Source organism: Artibeus jamaicensis, unplaced genomic scaffold (genome assembly GCF_021234435.1).
Source record: "Artibeus jamaicensis isolate MK-2021 breed Jamaican fruit bat unplaced genomic scaffold, CSHL_Jam_final contig_548, whole genome shotgun sequence".
NCBI classification, from domain to species: Eukaryota; Metazoa; Chordata; class Mammalia; order Chiroptera; family Phyllostomidae; genus Artibeus; species Artibeus jamaicensis.
Genome location: NW_026521883.1, coordinates 22,384,588 through 22,399,244, shown reverse-complemented (window position 1 = coordinate 22,399,244; position 14,657 = coordinate 22,384,588). Strand labels below are relative to the sequence as shown.

The 14,657-nt window shown below is 41.3% G+C and overlaps 1 protein-coding gene across 1 annotated transcript in view; it reads right to left on the bottom strand.

Moving 5' to 3' along the window:
• The window catches only part of FBN1 (fibrillin 1), a 228,301-nt gene that overhangs the window by 179,873 nt on the left and 33,771 nt on the right, over positions 1-14,657 (bottom strand). Inside the window, exon 4 of the mRNA XM_037156471.2 lies at positions 1,801-1,896. Coding sequence (XP_037012366.2) covers positions 1,801-1,896 — 96 coding nt within the window. The remainder of the gene's footprint in view (positions 1-1,800; positions 1,897-14,657) is intronic.

The following is a 14,657-nucleotide window of genomic DNA, read 5'->3' as shown; positions in this document are numbered from 1 at the left end:
TCCTTCTGATCCTTTTTCCCAAAACACCTTTGAAACCATTCCCAGTCAGCCTTCTTTCTAGCCATGGTCATGATAATAACCTTCCCTCTTCCTGCTCCTTCCCCTCCAGTGCAACCTCCACACTCCAGCCCCAGTGATCTTTCTCACTGTAAGCCTTTGTTAACTGTACGAGCAGTGTTTCATAGCATTGAACAAACACATGGGCTGTGAAGTCGGACTGCTTGGTTTTGAATTCCAGCTTTGCCAGTTACTTCCTGGGGAGCCTTAGACAAGTTACTAAAGTCCCAGTGCCCCAGTTTCCTCAACTGTTAGAAGGTACTAAAGGCCTGGAACTCAAAGGGCTGTTGTTACTGTAAATGAGTTGATACATGCGAAGAGTTTGAAAATGTGCTTAGCATAGTGGAAGTATACAGTACATAACTCAATAGATGAACGTTATTGTTCTAGCCATTGGTTGTCGTTATCTCGCTCCCCTTCCCTGGCTCAACTTTGGACAAAAATAGGGTATGCATAAAGACCCTCGAAACCTGGCCCATGACTTCCGTTCTGTCCTGACCTCTCTTCCCATCACTTCCCTTTGCCCTGAAGCTCTACCAACACCAACCACCTGCTACATTCAACTCTGGCCCCTGTTCATCTACGTAGAAGGCCCATCTTCCGTCATCTAACAAGTGTGCCCCTAACTGACCCTCGAGGCTCAGCTGGTCTCATGCACTGGGTAGGCCGTCCTGCCTTTTCTCTTCTCCGGGCCGCTCCAGTGAGCGGCACAGCACTCAGTCACTGCAGTGCGTGGGCATCATGAGCGCATTATTTCTGGTTTATTTTTAATAGCATTATTAATCATACCAACTATACATATATACAATGGCAAAAAACTGGAAAGAATATGCATAAATGCTCATCCCTAAGAATCCATTAAATAACAGTACAACATCCATATAATGGAGTCTATGCGACCACTAAAATGTATTTTAAAATGCTTAATAACGTAGAACATACTTCTAGTAAAATGCTGAGTGAAAAACTAGTAAGAAATAGTATGCAAAGGATACGATCTCACATACCAAATATGCATTAAAAGACTAGAAGGTAATATCTGAAATGCTGAAGTTATAGATAATTATATTTTTTATATTTTTAACTTTTCCAAATTTTCTGCAGGGTATATATATTTATCTTCATGTAATAAAAAATAAGCCTTTAAAAAGAAATTTGGGGCTTCTGCAAAGCACAGGGACCAATAGAGAACAAACACTCAGTGAACAGTACTCATCAATGAACCAACTAACTGAACACCATACGTATCCTACCTACTACAGTAGCGGAATCAAGACTGGAAAACTAGAGAGATGCAGATACCATTAATCAGGAGAAAGGACATGTTTGAGGAGAAGATGAGAATGATTTTTGAAATACTTTATTTGAGATGATTGTTGAAAATTCAGGTGGAGATGTTCAGTGATCAAATGGAAGGTACACAAATGGAATGAACAATTCTGCCCCCTCAGTGGTGATTGTAAATCAGAAAGATGAGCTAAGTGGGGTGGTGAAGATAAATAAAAGGAAAATGAATCAAACAGCCCATTCCCAATGTTCCTGTCATAAATCTGGTGCTCACTGTGTTGAGTAAGTGACCCATTCACCTGTAAGAGTCTCTGGACATCTCTAAAAATATCGGCTCCCAGGTCATCAAATAAAATTCAGCAGTACTTATCTCTGTATTCTTTTGGTCTACACATCTGTGTACATATTTGTCTACACAGACCAACATCTAGAACATTATTACTATGCTTTACTTACGTTGTCCACAGTGAGTCCCTATGTATCCCTTCTGGCATATACAGTGATCATCACTGCAGCTACCTCCATTCATACAGCGAATATTACAGTGTTGGACTTGAAAAGGAAAAAGAAAAAAAAGAATAATTAATTTTGCAATTTAAGTACATAGACTGCAACAGTACACGAGTTGATCTGTAGCAATTTAAAGAGAAAATAAAATGATTTATCAAGATTCATACATTTATTCACAAGTGACTTAATTGAAATGCTAAACATGTTATCTTTTGTGTGTATAAAATGATTTACAGTGTAATTGTTTCTTTGATATTCACTCTAATCATGCTAAATGACTTCCCAGATGTAGCAGAATTTATCACTCAGTATCATTTCTGTAATTTATACCCAGAAAGTAGTGTTTTTGAGTAACCATATGAGACAAGATTAGCATGACGATAATTTTTCTATTAAAAGATTTAGAATCCCAGATAGGTGCCCAGGAGAACAGTCGGAGTGCCAGATTCCAAGGATCTTTGTTAAAAGACATTTTGGTGGCAGCAAAAAAGAAGGGGAAAAGCCCTCCGCCAAGATGGAGAAGTAGGTGGAGGGTCCACCTCGCCTCTGTGCACAACCAAATCTAAGAACAACTATTTTTAACAGCAGTCACAACCAAGCCACACGGAAAATCGACAATACGGAGTCCAAAGGACAACTAGATACTCGGCTGGACCGGTAGGAGGAGCGAGGCCAGAAGCAGAGCAGGTTAGCAAGAAAAAATTCCCGGGGCGGTGCGCGGGGCGCGCAGGCAACCGAGGGCTGATCGCCAGCGAGCTGGCTGCCGGAGCGCACAGGGAATAGGCGCGGTGGGTCGCTCAGTTGCGCGCATTTACATGCGGAGAAACCAGTGAGAAGGGAAACCCGCGAGGTGCAGCAGGCTCGCAAAATTAGGATCGGATAAGCAAGCCCGAGGCGTTTGAGTGACTGGATGCGCTCCCTCTCTGACCCCGCCCCCACACACAGCGTCACAAACCAGCGACCTGGGTCGCCCGTCCTGGTAAACAACTAAGGCTTCGCTCCGCTCACTAAACAGCACGAATAAACCAAAAATGGCTCTAGAACAACTCAGAGCCCCAGAACCGATAGACCTAAGTGATGAAGAAATAGCCAGTCTTTCAGATGCACAGTTCAAAACACTGGTTATAAAGATCCTTACAGAACTGGTGGATTTTAGTCACAAATTAGAGAAACATATGGAAGCTAAATTAATTGAAATGAATGCTGATACAAAAGATACCAATAGTGATGGAAAGAAAATTGGGACTCAAATCAAGGGAGAGGACCAGACAGAAGAAAAAGATGATCAAGCAGAAAGGAATGAAGAAATAAGAATTCAGAAAAATGAGGAGAAGCTTGGGAACCTCCAGGACATCTTTAAACGTTCCAACATCTGAATTATAGGGGTACCAGAAGGGGGAAAGGCACAACCACCAGTTGAAAAATTATTTGAACAAATAATAAAGGAGAATTTCCCCAAGATGGCAAAGGAAATAGACTTCCGAGAGATCCAGGAAGCTCGGAGAGTCCCGAGGAAGTTGGACCTGGGAAGGAACACGCCAAGGCACATCATAATTACATTAGCCAAGATTAAAATGAAGGAGAGAATCCTAGAAGCAGCAAGAGCTAAGGGGACAGTCACCTACAAAGGAGTTCCCATCAGACTGTCAGCTGATTTCTCAAAAGAGACCTTATAGGCAAGAAGGGGCTGGACAGAGGTATTCCAAGTCATGAAAACCAAAGATCTACAACCAAGATTGCTCTACCCAGCAAAACTTTCATTTAGAATGGAAGGACAGATAAAGTGCTTCTCAGATAAGGTCAAATTCAAGGAGTTCATCATCACCAAGCCCTTCCTATATGAAATGTTAAAGGGACTTACCTAAGAAAAAGAAGATAAAAAAGATGAACAGTGAAAGGACAGCAAACTCACAGTTATTAAGAACCACACCTAAAACAAAAGCAAACTAAGAGGATAGCTAGATCAGGAGCAGAACCATAGAAATGAAGATCACAGGGAGGGTTAGCAACAGGGGAGTGGGAGGAGGATAGTGGGGGAGAAGGTACAGAGAATAAATAGCATAGACAGTAGATAGAAAATAGATAGGGGGGAGGGTAAGAATAGTAGGGGAAATATAGAATCTAAAGAATTTGAGACACATGTTCATGAACTAAAGGGGGAAATGGTGGGGGAGGGGTATGCAGGGTGGAGGGGAAGGGAGGGGGGAATAGAGCAAATGTAATGGCATAATCAATAAAAAATAAAATTTAAAAAAAAAAAAAGAAGGGGAAAAGCCCTAGGACAGCACTTAGTGAAAGACTGCCTAACAGTGGAGATGGCCAGACTTGGCTCAGAGAGAGCTGCTTGTTTCAACAGCAACCTTAAAGCAAGTAAGACCTGCAGTGTTTGAAATTCATCATTTATCACATTGTCACCTACAGAAGTGGGGGCTTTAGGGCCCAGGACAGAAAGACCACAGGCAGACAGGCAGACCGGAAACAAGGAGACCCTAGAAGGAGCTTGGGTACAAGACACCTATTGTTGAGGGTGACAGCAAGGCATGGGCTCTCGCTTCTCTATTGTTTAGGCTGAGTCTATGTCAGTAATTCAGGCATAAGAACACTTTCAAAATCCTAGGCTGTCCCTTAGTCCTGCAGAACTAGTAACTACCCCCCTTGGAGAAGACTGAGGCTTGACTGAACTCATCATTAATCCTCGTTGACACATCTCTCTACAAGGAGGCCAGGACCGGGCATGGAAGGTTTGGCTTACTCTGCCCTGTCCTCCAAGCTGTGGCAGTAAATTCCTAGAGGAAAAGGCTCCATAATTTTTCATAAGGAGAGAATCTCTTCTTCTGTGCAGACCAAAACTCAGCTGCTTATGTTTACTCCTCTGCTCAGGCTTCCTGGAGCCCGGAGGCCAAGTCTCCTCCCAGGAGCAGAGAGCAGACTCCTCCAGCAGCCACCTTCTTCGGCACCCCTTGTTAGGATGCTCAGCACAGTACCAAAGAGTGGCTGGTGACATCAGGAAGAAAGGGACGTTTCCACAAAGAGCTACACAAACCTCACCATGACAACAGGAAAAGGAAGGTGCCAGAACTCAATACTGATTAGACCCTCCCAGAGCACCAAAGAGTTAAGTCAAGTAGAAAGCGATGCACCCTTGCATCACACATACTGAAACACCATCAAAGCTTCGCTACCCCTCCTGTATGAAGAACAAGCTCCATCTCTCAGGATTCAAAGCCCCCCTCAGGGGGGCCCATGGGCCTTTGAGAGCTCCTTTGCAAACTCCTAATATGTCCTATGACTCAGTCCCCAATCTACTTCATCAGTCATTCATTCATTCAACCGATGTTTCTGAGTGCCTACTACGTGCTGCACAAAATGCCAGGCACTTTGTTTCTGCTGGTCTCTTTGTGGACTCTCCTCTTTAACCTTTTTGTCTCTTTTAACTCCCAACCCCCAACATAAAACAGACACAGTCCTCCCCAAATACTGAAATCCTACTATCTCCAAGACCCATTGCAAATGTCTTTTTCTCTTCAATCTTTTCTGATTTTTGTTCTCACCTCCCTCTAGATATGAGCCCTCTTTCCTCTGACTCCAGAGTACTTCATACATCTCTTTGGAAATGTATATCATATATCCAAACCTATTTTTTAAAGTTATTTCTCCTATCCTCAGCCCATTTGTCTAAAAGCTTCTTGAGAGTGGGAAGCATCAAGATTATTAACTATATCCTCACAAGTGCTCAGAGTAGCCCTTGCCTATTTGTAGATGCTCTATAAAACTTTACTAAATTAACATCTATTTATGTAAATCATACTACCTGATAGTGATATCAAGAGACAGGCTCAAAAGTTAAGGCTGAGAATTCGCCCTTTGTGTTCTAAGCACTTACGCAGCCCCAAGTGGGTTGCTATTAAATACATTTGTATCTTCATTTCTCCATGTACGAAAGCAAAAATAATTCCTTTGTTGGAGAATTGTTATAGAATTCAAGAAACCCAGGAAACTGATGAAAACAAACTGTTATTTTTAGGTTCCTATGATTCTATTAAAACGTCTCAGCCAAAATGCTTTTTAACTAAAAAATTATCTTCAAGTACACAAAAGAAATGATTTGGTGAAAAATTTGGATAGTATTCTAAGTAGGTCAGGAAAAGGTGTATAGCTGCTTTAAAATTTGAAGTTAAACTTAGCTTCATCCTATCTTAGCAAAACAGAGAGGAATGGGAAAAGCACAGGAAATGATGTCATCTGTCAGGCAGCATTGGAACTCAACCCACAAACTGATTTCAATTAAAGCAGCTCATGCCAAAAGCTAATTTCCATTCCCACATGAGCAACAACGCCATTTAGCTACTTTGAGATAAAAAAGCTAACAGTAGTTTAAATAGTGACTTTACATTATTTGTTCAAATTAAAAAAATAGAACAAATTCTTCTTTCCAGGGAGAATGGCAAGTTTATATTTAAATGTAACAAATACAATAAAAAACCTCTCTAATTTGTTTTTATATATTTTCAGCCCTGCCTTTCAAGTGAACCTTTGCCAGCATAAAATATTCTTTCTCCTTTAAAATATAATATCACTTGGTCGGACTTATGAAAAATAAGGCATGTTAGTCCAGGGGTCCAGAAAGGCCAATGAATCACCGGTCCCTGGCCCGGGGCGCAAGCTCATCAACAGATAATAGGATCTTAATCTCACCTGCTTTGCTATAAACATGTTTACCAAAGACACTGAGTTCTTTGTGAGTCTTAGTTCTTTAGGGGAAAGCAAGTACTCAAGACTTCACTACCCAGTAGGAACACTTTGGAATTTAGAGAGCATATATACACAAATTGGTTTTCTTTTTGATTGAGTTCTGTCATGGATGCACATTCTAACTTTGATGTCAACAAGAATTCCAGATGTCTGACAATTTGGAGGAAAGTTCAATGTCTCTGAAAAGGCCACCTGAAAAATAAGCACTTTACTTAAACCCATGAAGATGTTGTAACTTGACTGGATGCTCTACATAAGTCGGGATGTGTTCCTAAACTCAGTCTGTGTGGAGATTTTACCAGCAACTGAAAGTGCTGGGGGAGTCCAGGTGTCACCGTCCGGCCGGTGCTCCCACAGGAGGCACTGGAGGCCGCGCTGAGGACCTCCCCTCAGAGGGGTTCCAGGAAGGCTCAACGTCCTGGAACTCACAGGACAGGCTGCCACTAACCTGTATCCATGTAGGACCCAAAAGAATTTTGTTTGTTCCGGATGCCAGTCAGTCTTTCGGCCATTCAACAATCACTGACTGAAATGCCTTCTATTTGACAGGCTTCGAGAAGAGGAGAGGAAACTTTCCTCTTTTCTTCCCACATTTCCAAACCATATTTTTTATTTTTGGTTTTTTTGCTTTTTAAATTTTTATTGACCTTTATTTTATTTTTCCATTACTATTTAGTCCCCTTATGCCCTCCTACCCCCAGCAATCACTACACTGTTGTCCATGTCCACGAGTCCTTTCCTTTTTTTTTTTTGCTCAGTCCCTCCACCCCCTCACTTCCCCCCTCAGAAGCTGTCATCCTGCTCATTTTCCTTCTAAGTTCAGTTTGTTCATTAGATGCCACATATGAGTATTTGTCACATGGTACTTGTCTTTCCCTGACTGGCTTATTACCTTAGCATAATGTTCTCCAGGTAAAGTAGTTTCAACTACCTTTGAAAAGGGTCAAATGTTCTTCTTTTCTGTGACTGAGGAGTATTCCATGGTGAAAACTTTCTCTACATTAAAGCCCAGTAGAGATTCTTTGTTTTTAATTATATTTTATTGCTTATGCTATTACAGTTATCCTGATTTTTCCCTTTGCCACCCTGCACCCAGCAACCCCCACTCCTTCAGCAATCACCCCACCGTTGTTCATGTCCATGGGTCATGTGTGTAAGTTCCTTGGTTACCCCATTTCCTATACCGTACTTTATATCCCCATGACTATTCTGTCACTACCAACTTCTACTTCTTAATCCCCTCACCTCTTCACCCATCCCCCACTACCAGATTCCATCTGGCAACCATCAAAATGCTCTCTGTATTCATGATTCTGTCTCTGGTCTTCTTGTTTGCTTACTTTGTTTTTTAGATTCAATTATTGATAGATATGTATTTTTTGCCCTTTTATTGTTCATAGTTTTGATCTTTTTCTTAAATAAGTTCCTTTAACATTTCATATAATAATGGCTTGGTGAAGATTAACTCCTTTAGTTTTTTCTCATCTGGGAAGCTCTTTATCTGCCCTTTGATTCTAAATGATAGCTTTGCTGGGTAGAGCAATCTTGGCTGTAGGTCTCTGTTTTTCATGACTTTGAGTATTTCTTGCCAATCCCTTCCAGCCTAAAAAGTTTCTTTTGAGAAATTAGCTGACAGTCTTGTGGGAACTCCCCTGTAGGTAATTAACTTTTCTCTTGCTGCTTTGAAGATTCTCTCTTTATCGTTAACCTTTGGCATTTTAATTATAATGTGTCTTGGAGTCAGTAGCTACCCACTGGGTACACTGACCTTGGGGTTTCCAGTGTTGCAGGCCAAGTGCAGCCCCCATCTGTGTTTCCCCTGGGGCTACACTGCCTGATTTATAAAGCAACCTGAAATGGCTGCTACCTGTGCTGGGCTTACAGATTCCCAGGTGAAGCCAGGCTGTGAAACTAGGCTGGCTGCTGCTAGTGCCCAGCCTGGGGCTTGTTTGAGAGGATTTAGGACGTTGTGAAGCACAGGCAGGAGACCAGCCATTCATATGGAATAGCAGCTTGGGTGGGCCCACAGATTGGGTGGGGATCTCTGGGGATCTCCAAGGTGGGTCAAACAGTGTTAGCCAAGTTGATAAAGTCTCAGATACAGTACCAGCTTGCTTCCTCTGTTGGGGGGAGGATTCACAAAAAGGGACAATGGCCTCTGCTTGCCTTGATGCCAGACACTTCAGTTCCTTCCTATATGCCACTGGTGCCTTCAAACCGCTACCCACATTGTGGAGCTCAGAGGGAGTGAGTCTGAGTAGGTGAGTCTGTATGTGAGTTCTTTAAGAGAAACTGCTTGGGGCTCCAGAAGTTTCTTCCACCAATTCAATCCCCACTGGTCTTTGCAGCCAGAAGTTGTGGGGACTTATCTTCCTGGCACTGGAACCCTGGGCTGGGGGCCTGGTGTGGGGCTGGGACTCCTTACTCCTGAAATAGCTTTCCTGAATTTTTATCCACCAAACGTGGGGAAGGGAGCAGCCCGTTCCACGTCTGAGCCCCTTTTCCCAGTCTGGATGGATGTGGTTTCTTTAATCCCATAATCATCACACTCCCATTCAAATCAATTTCTGATATTTCTGACTGATGATTGTTCTATATTTTAGTTGTAATTGTGATACAGTTGTGCACAGAGGCAAGCCATGGCTGCCTACACTGCCATCTTGACTGGAGGTCCAGATAAGTTATTAAAATAACCAGTCAGGAGAGAACAATGTGAGCATACTACTGGAACAAGAGATGCAGCGCTGTGCTTGGGTCTAAATACCCAGGCAGTGATTTTCTTTGGGATGCATGAGGTTGGCAATGATCCTAAAGACCTGCCATTATCTTGGCAGGCACAAGGGGCAGACAGAACATTGGGAGGAATTTGCAAATAAGCATCTGTATGGCAAGGGGTGATTTTAATTTAGAAACTAGGAAAAGCATGAGACAAACAAATTAAGCAACTGGGCTAACTCATGGACTCCACACCTGAGCCTGCGCCAGGGCAACCAGAGTCACTGCAAGATGAAAAGATTTTTATGGGAAGAGGCAACAGCAATAACATTCTTCTTAAGTGCATAAATATCCCATGCTGCCCAAAGACATACCATTCAGAAGAGCAACTTAACTAAAATATCTCAACAACAACAACAAAAAAAGCTAGCAGAGCTGGAAAAGGTCCAGAGAAAGGCAAGTTATATGATCGCAGTGATAAAGGCATTTCCACACAAGGCAGATGAGAAAGCAAAGAACTCAACTGTTTCTGTGGACCAGTCTGGGCAAATTCTCCCTGCTCATTTTCTCCCTGTCCATATGAATCCCACACATCCCTAAAAAATGTGTAAAACAGTCACTTCTTGCAGACTAGCTACAGCACCTTCCCGTGCCTGCAGTCATCATGCTTTCAGCACGTGGTCGCACCACACTCCCTCAGATGCACTAACACGCTGCTCCAGAGCTGCTGCCCTGGCCTTCTATAACCTTCATGGTTGGATTCGTGTTGGAGTAAAAACGACCCATATTCTCACTGAATTTGAAGTGGACTGAAAATGACAAAATTTAACAAACCGACAAGGAGTTCCACACAGTGAAGATGTCAATACTTTCCAAATGGACACACAGATTTAACACAATTCCTATCAAAATCCTAGAAACATTTTTTTGTAGATATGGACAAGACTGATCTAAAATTTATGTGAATAAGCAAAGGAACTAGAAGAGCTAACACAATTTTTAAAAAGGAGGATAAAGTGAAAGGAATTAGTCTACTCAATTTTCAAGACATCTATGGCTGCAGCAATCAACACTGTATAGCACTGAACAAGGAACAGACATATGGGTCAATGAATAAAACAGAGAACCCAGAAATAGATCTACATAAATATGGCCAACTGATTTTTTTGGCAAAAGTAATTCAATGGATAAAGTATAGTCTTTTCAGAAATAAAAGTTGTTGGAACAAGTGGACATCAGTAAGTCTCAATTAAGCCTAGATCTCAGCCTCACACCTGGCACTTAAATTATCCCAACATGGATCACAGATGCAAGTATAAAATGTAAAACTATGTAAATTTTAGGGAAAAAAATAGAGAAAACTTTCAGAATCTAGGGCTAAGCAAAGGGCTCTTAGACTTGACACCAAAAGCAAAATCTAGTAAAAGAAAATTTGATGAACTGGATTCACCAAATTTAAAAACTTTGATACTTCTGTGAAAAACTACTAGAAAATTGAAAAAGCAAATTACAGAGTGGAAGAAAATGTTTACAAATCACATATCTCACAAAGTTTAGTACTTCAAATATACAAAGAACTCTCAAAATTGTAAAATAGCAAGCAATCCAATTAGAACCTAGGTAAAAGCACAGAGACACTTCACACAAGAAATATAAAGGTGACAAATAGGTACATGAAAAGACATTCAACATATAAGCCAGTAGGAACATGCAAATCAAGGTCACACTGAAATATCACTGTACACCCATCAGCATAGCTAAAATGAAAAATAGCGACAATTCCAAAAGCTGGTGAGGATGCAGAGAAATTAGGTCATTTATACATTGCTGGTGAGGATGTGAAATGGTACGGCCACTCCAAAAGCAGTCTGACAGTTTTTTAAAAAGCTAAATGTACAATTAATGTACAACCCAGCAACTGCATTCCTGGGAATTTATCCTGGAGAAATGAAGACTTATGTTCACACAAAAACCTTACATGAATGTTCATAGCAGCTTTGTTTAAATAACCACACACAAAAAAAACAACTGTAAACAACCCAGATGTCCTTCAGTGGGTGAATGCACTAAACAAACTGTGGTGCATAGCACGTAATACTACTCAAGCAATAAAAGGGAACAAACTATTGATATACAACCAGAATAGCTCTCCAGAGAATCATGCTGAGCAAAAAAAAAAGCCAATGCCAACAGGTTACATACTATAATGTGGTTCCATTTATAAAACATTATGGAAATGACAAAATTATAGAATTGGAAAATAAACTAGTGATTGTTGGGATTCAGAAGAACCTAGAGGCAAGAAGAAAAGACTATAAAAGGGTAACATGAAGATCCTTGTGGTGATCAAAATGTTCTATATTCTGACGATATCAATGTCATTACCTTGGTTGTGATAGTCTACTCATTTCACAAGTTGCTAACGTGGGGGAAGCTGCACAAAAGGTACCCTGTATTATTATTACTCTCCATGTATTATTTCTTACAACTTGATGTGAATGCACAATTATCTCAAAATAAGAATTTTAAAATCTTAATTATTAACTTTAATTTAAAATCTTTTCACTTTAATTTTTAAATCTTTTTGACAGCATAAAGAATAAAACAAGATAAACATGAAATTGATCTCCAAATTCTTAAATATAAAACTTAGAGAACGTATTTTATAATAATATATTATTTAAGAAGATAATTTATTTTATGTGTATATATATCTACAAGGAGTTTGAGTAAATTCATGGATCAGTCAACTGTGACAAGTCTTTATGAGGATTAGGATCACTTGGGGTCCATGTGGCCCCCCCACATGGACCCCAAGTCCATGAGTCTAATAGAGTAGAGAAGGGTCCTACCAGAGCTGGAACTAAAGTCCAGAAAACCCATTGATCTAACCAACCTTCTCTGTTTGCCTCAGTGCCTCAATGCCAGTGGCAAGAGGCACTGGCCTCTACTTAATCCAAGTAGATTAAGGAAAGCCACGTCCTCCTGATTTCTAAAGCAATTGCTGGCTTGCACTTTGAACCTTCTGGAAACGCAATCTCTCATTGAGGCCACTAAGAGATCATTTCCTATTTTCAGAGTCACAGGATATTCAAGTTAAAAACAACTTTAAAAAAACCACCCTTCTTTCATTCTTTTCATTTTCAAATGAGAAAAACTAAGGCCTCAGAGGTCCTACAACTTGCCTAGACTTCCTTGACTCCTCTCACAGAACAAGCATAAAATCTCTAATAGGAAATAGTGGTGAGATGATCTAAATTTGCCCTCTTTTCATAGAACCACAGGTAGTGAATGCAAACATTTCAATGAGTTCAGTTATCCTTCTGCTAGCAAGAGAGTTAGCAGAAGTGGTCTACCCACTTTTGCTGTCTACCACACCATGGCCAGAAGATCTATAGGAAGGTACAGGTCTTCCCTAGAACATCTGTTCAAAAGATGAGAAATGGGTTCTGATCATCCCCAAGTACCCTTAACTTAAAATGTTCCGCCATCTTTAATTCTGCAAGTTGTTTAGACAATGTTAGTTCATGTAAAGTCCAAACCGATGATATTAAAAGCTCCAAATGCCTCAAAGGTCCTGATGATCCAAATCCTCCTCTTTACGCTACTCTCATCCATGAGCTACTTGGGGACTTTTTCTAGTGCCCCAGCATCATAGATGGACCCAACCCTCTCCAAAGAACATCATCCACAAGTCTTAAACTTCAGTCTCTAGCCTAAACCTGGCCACTGGACTTCTCCACCCTTGCACCTCACTGCTAGGTTGAGGTCTACTAGGACCACAGCTTCCCCCTCTGTCTTGTTAAGAGCTTATGGCCACATCTCATTAGACAGATGTCATTATTTGGCAGAGAAATCACTAGTGACTCACACTATCATTGAACCTTCCCAGCTGGATACTCAGTTTTGCCACCTGGCTATGTTTTCTTCCCCCAAAGGACTGAAGGACCAATCTGAAAGATGGGTCAATTCCCAACATGATATGCAAATTCCTCCCCCAACTCTGAGGCTCTCACTCCTTAGCAGCAGCCTGAGGGCCAACCTGATGGGGATGGAGACATCCAACCTGTTTCTGTGCTGCCAGCTGACTCCTCTGCTTCCTTCTCTTCCTCCAGCTCAGGTGCCCTTGATACATGGAATGAACCTTCTGTTGTGTGGAGGACATACACTCAGTGCAGTAAGCAAATGAGTCCCAGCCTGCGGCGAGAGGGGTGGGATCCACCCCAATCTACAACTGTCTGTATTTAGTGCTAGACTGTTTCTGTTTGGTTTCCACCAGAAACAAATTCTGAGACAATAATTTGAATGTGAGTTGTTTATTTTGGAAGTAATTTCAGGAAACACTGATAAGAGAGTGAGGGGAAAGTGGGCCAGGAAAGAGAAGGAAGCTAATAAAATACATTATCAAGCCTATTCCTACTGTGGGCAAGCAGGAAACTTCAGGAGGCAGTGCAGAACACACCTCATAGTTATGCAAACTGAGAGGCAAGGAAACTAGGGCACTTTTCCAGCACTCTCCACCTGTCATTGGTTAAAAGTTGCTTCTAGGACCATCAACGAACCCCCTCATCCCCAGCCTTTCCATCTTGCCCTGCATGCAGACCTGGCATGCTCCCAGGCCAGGAAGATTTTACAAAGGTCTCAGGCAGAGTCATCCATGTTCACCCATGAATGCCAAGGCGCCAAGAGGGTCTGCTACCAAGTACTAGTGGCCTTGTCCTATTAAATGGCTTATGAGAGCCATGCTTAACTGTTAGGACTCAATGAGTAACGAACATTGACCTCAGTGAAGCTTCTACTTGCAACAGACAAAAAAAGAGAACTTCTCAGAGATTCTACAGAGCACCAGGGAAAGGTTTCTGTTGTTAAGTTCATTTAGCAAACTCCAAATACCATTATATCCCTTTCTTACTGACAAATTTTGCAATACTTTTCCTTAAAACCTTGTCAAAAACACAACACACTGAATAGGAGTATATTCTCTCACTAAAAATGGGAAACTGGGAAATTGGAAAGGAACCTAAGTTTTTTGCCTTGGTGATGGTCAAGGTGTTGAGGAACATGAACTTTGATTTTGTTAACAACCAATAATGACTCAATTCGTTCCCAACCCCCACATTTAGAGAACAAGCAAGCAAAGGTTCTAAGGAATGAACTGTAAATACTTGCTTGGCTCACAAAATGAACAAAGGGGCAAAATTCTGAAAGGGAAAAGTCACTGTGCTTCATGATAGATCATCCCCAGAAGCTGCCGTAATGACTTCTCATGTTTTCTTCTTGCAAAGGCAGGGGTCTTAAATTTTCAAAAAGTGTTTAATAAGATTCACATTTCAGTA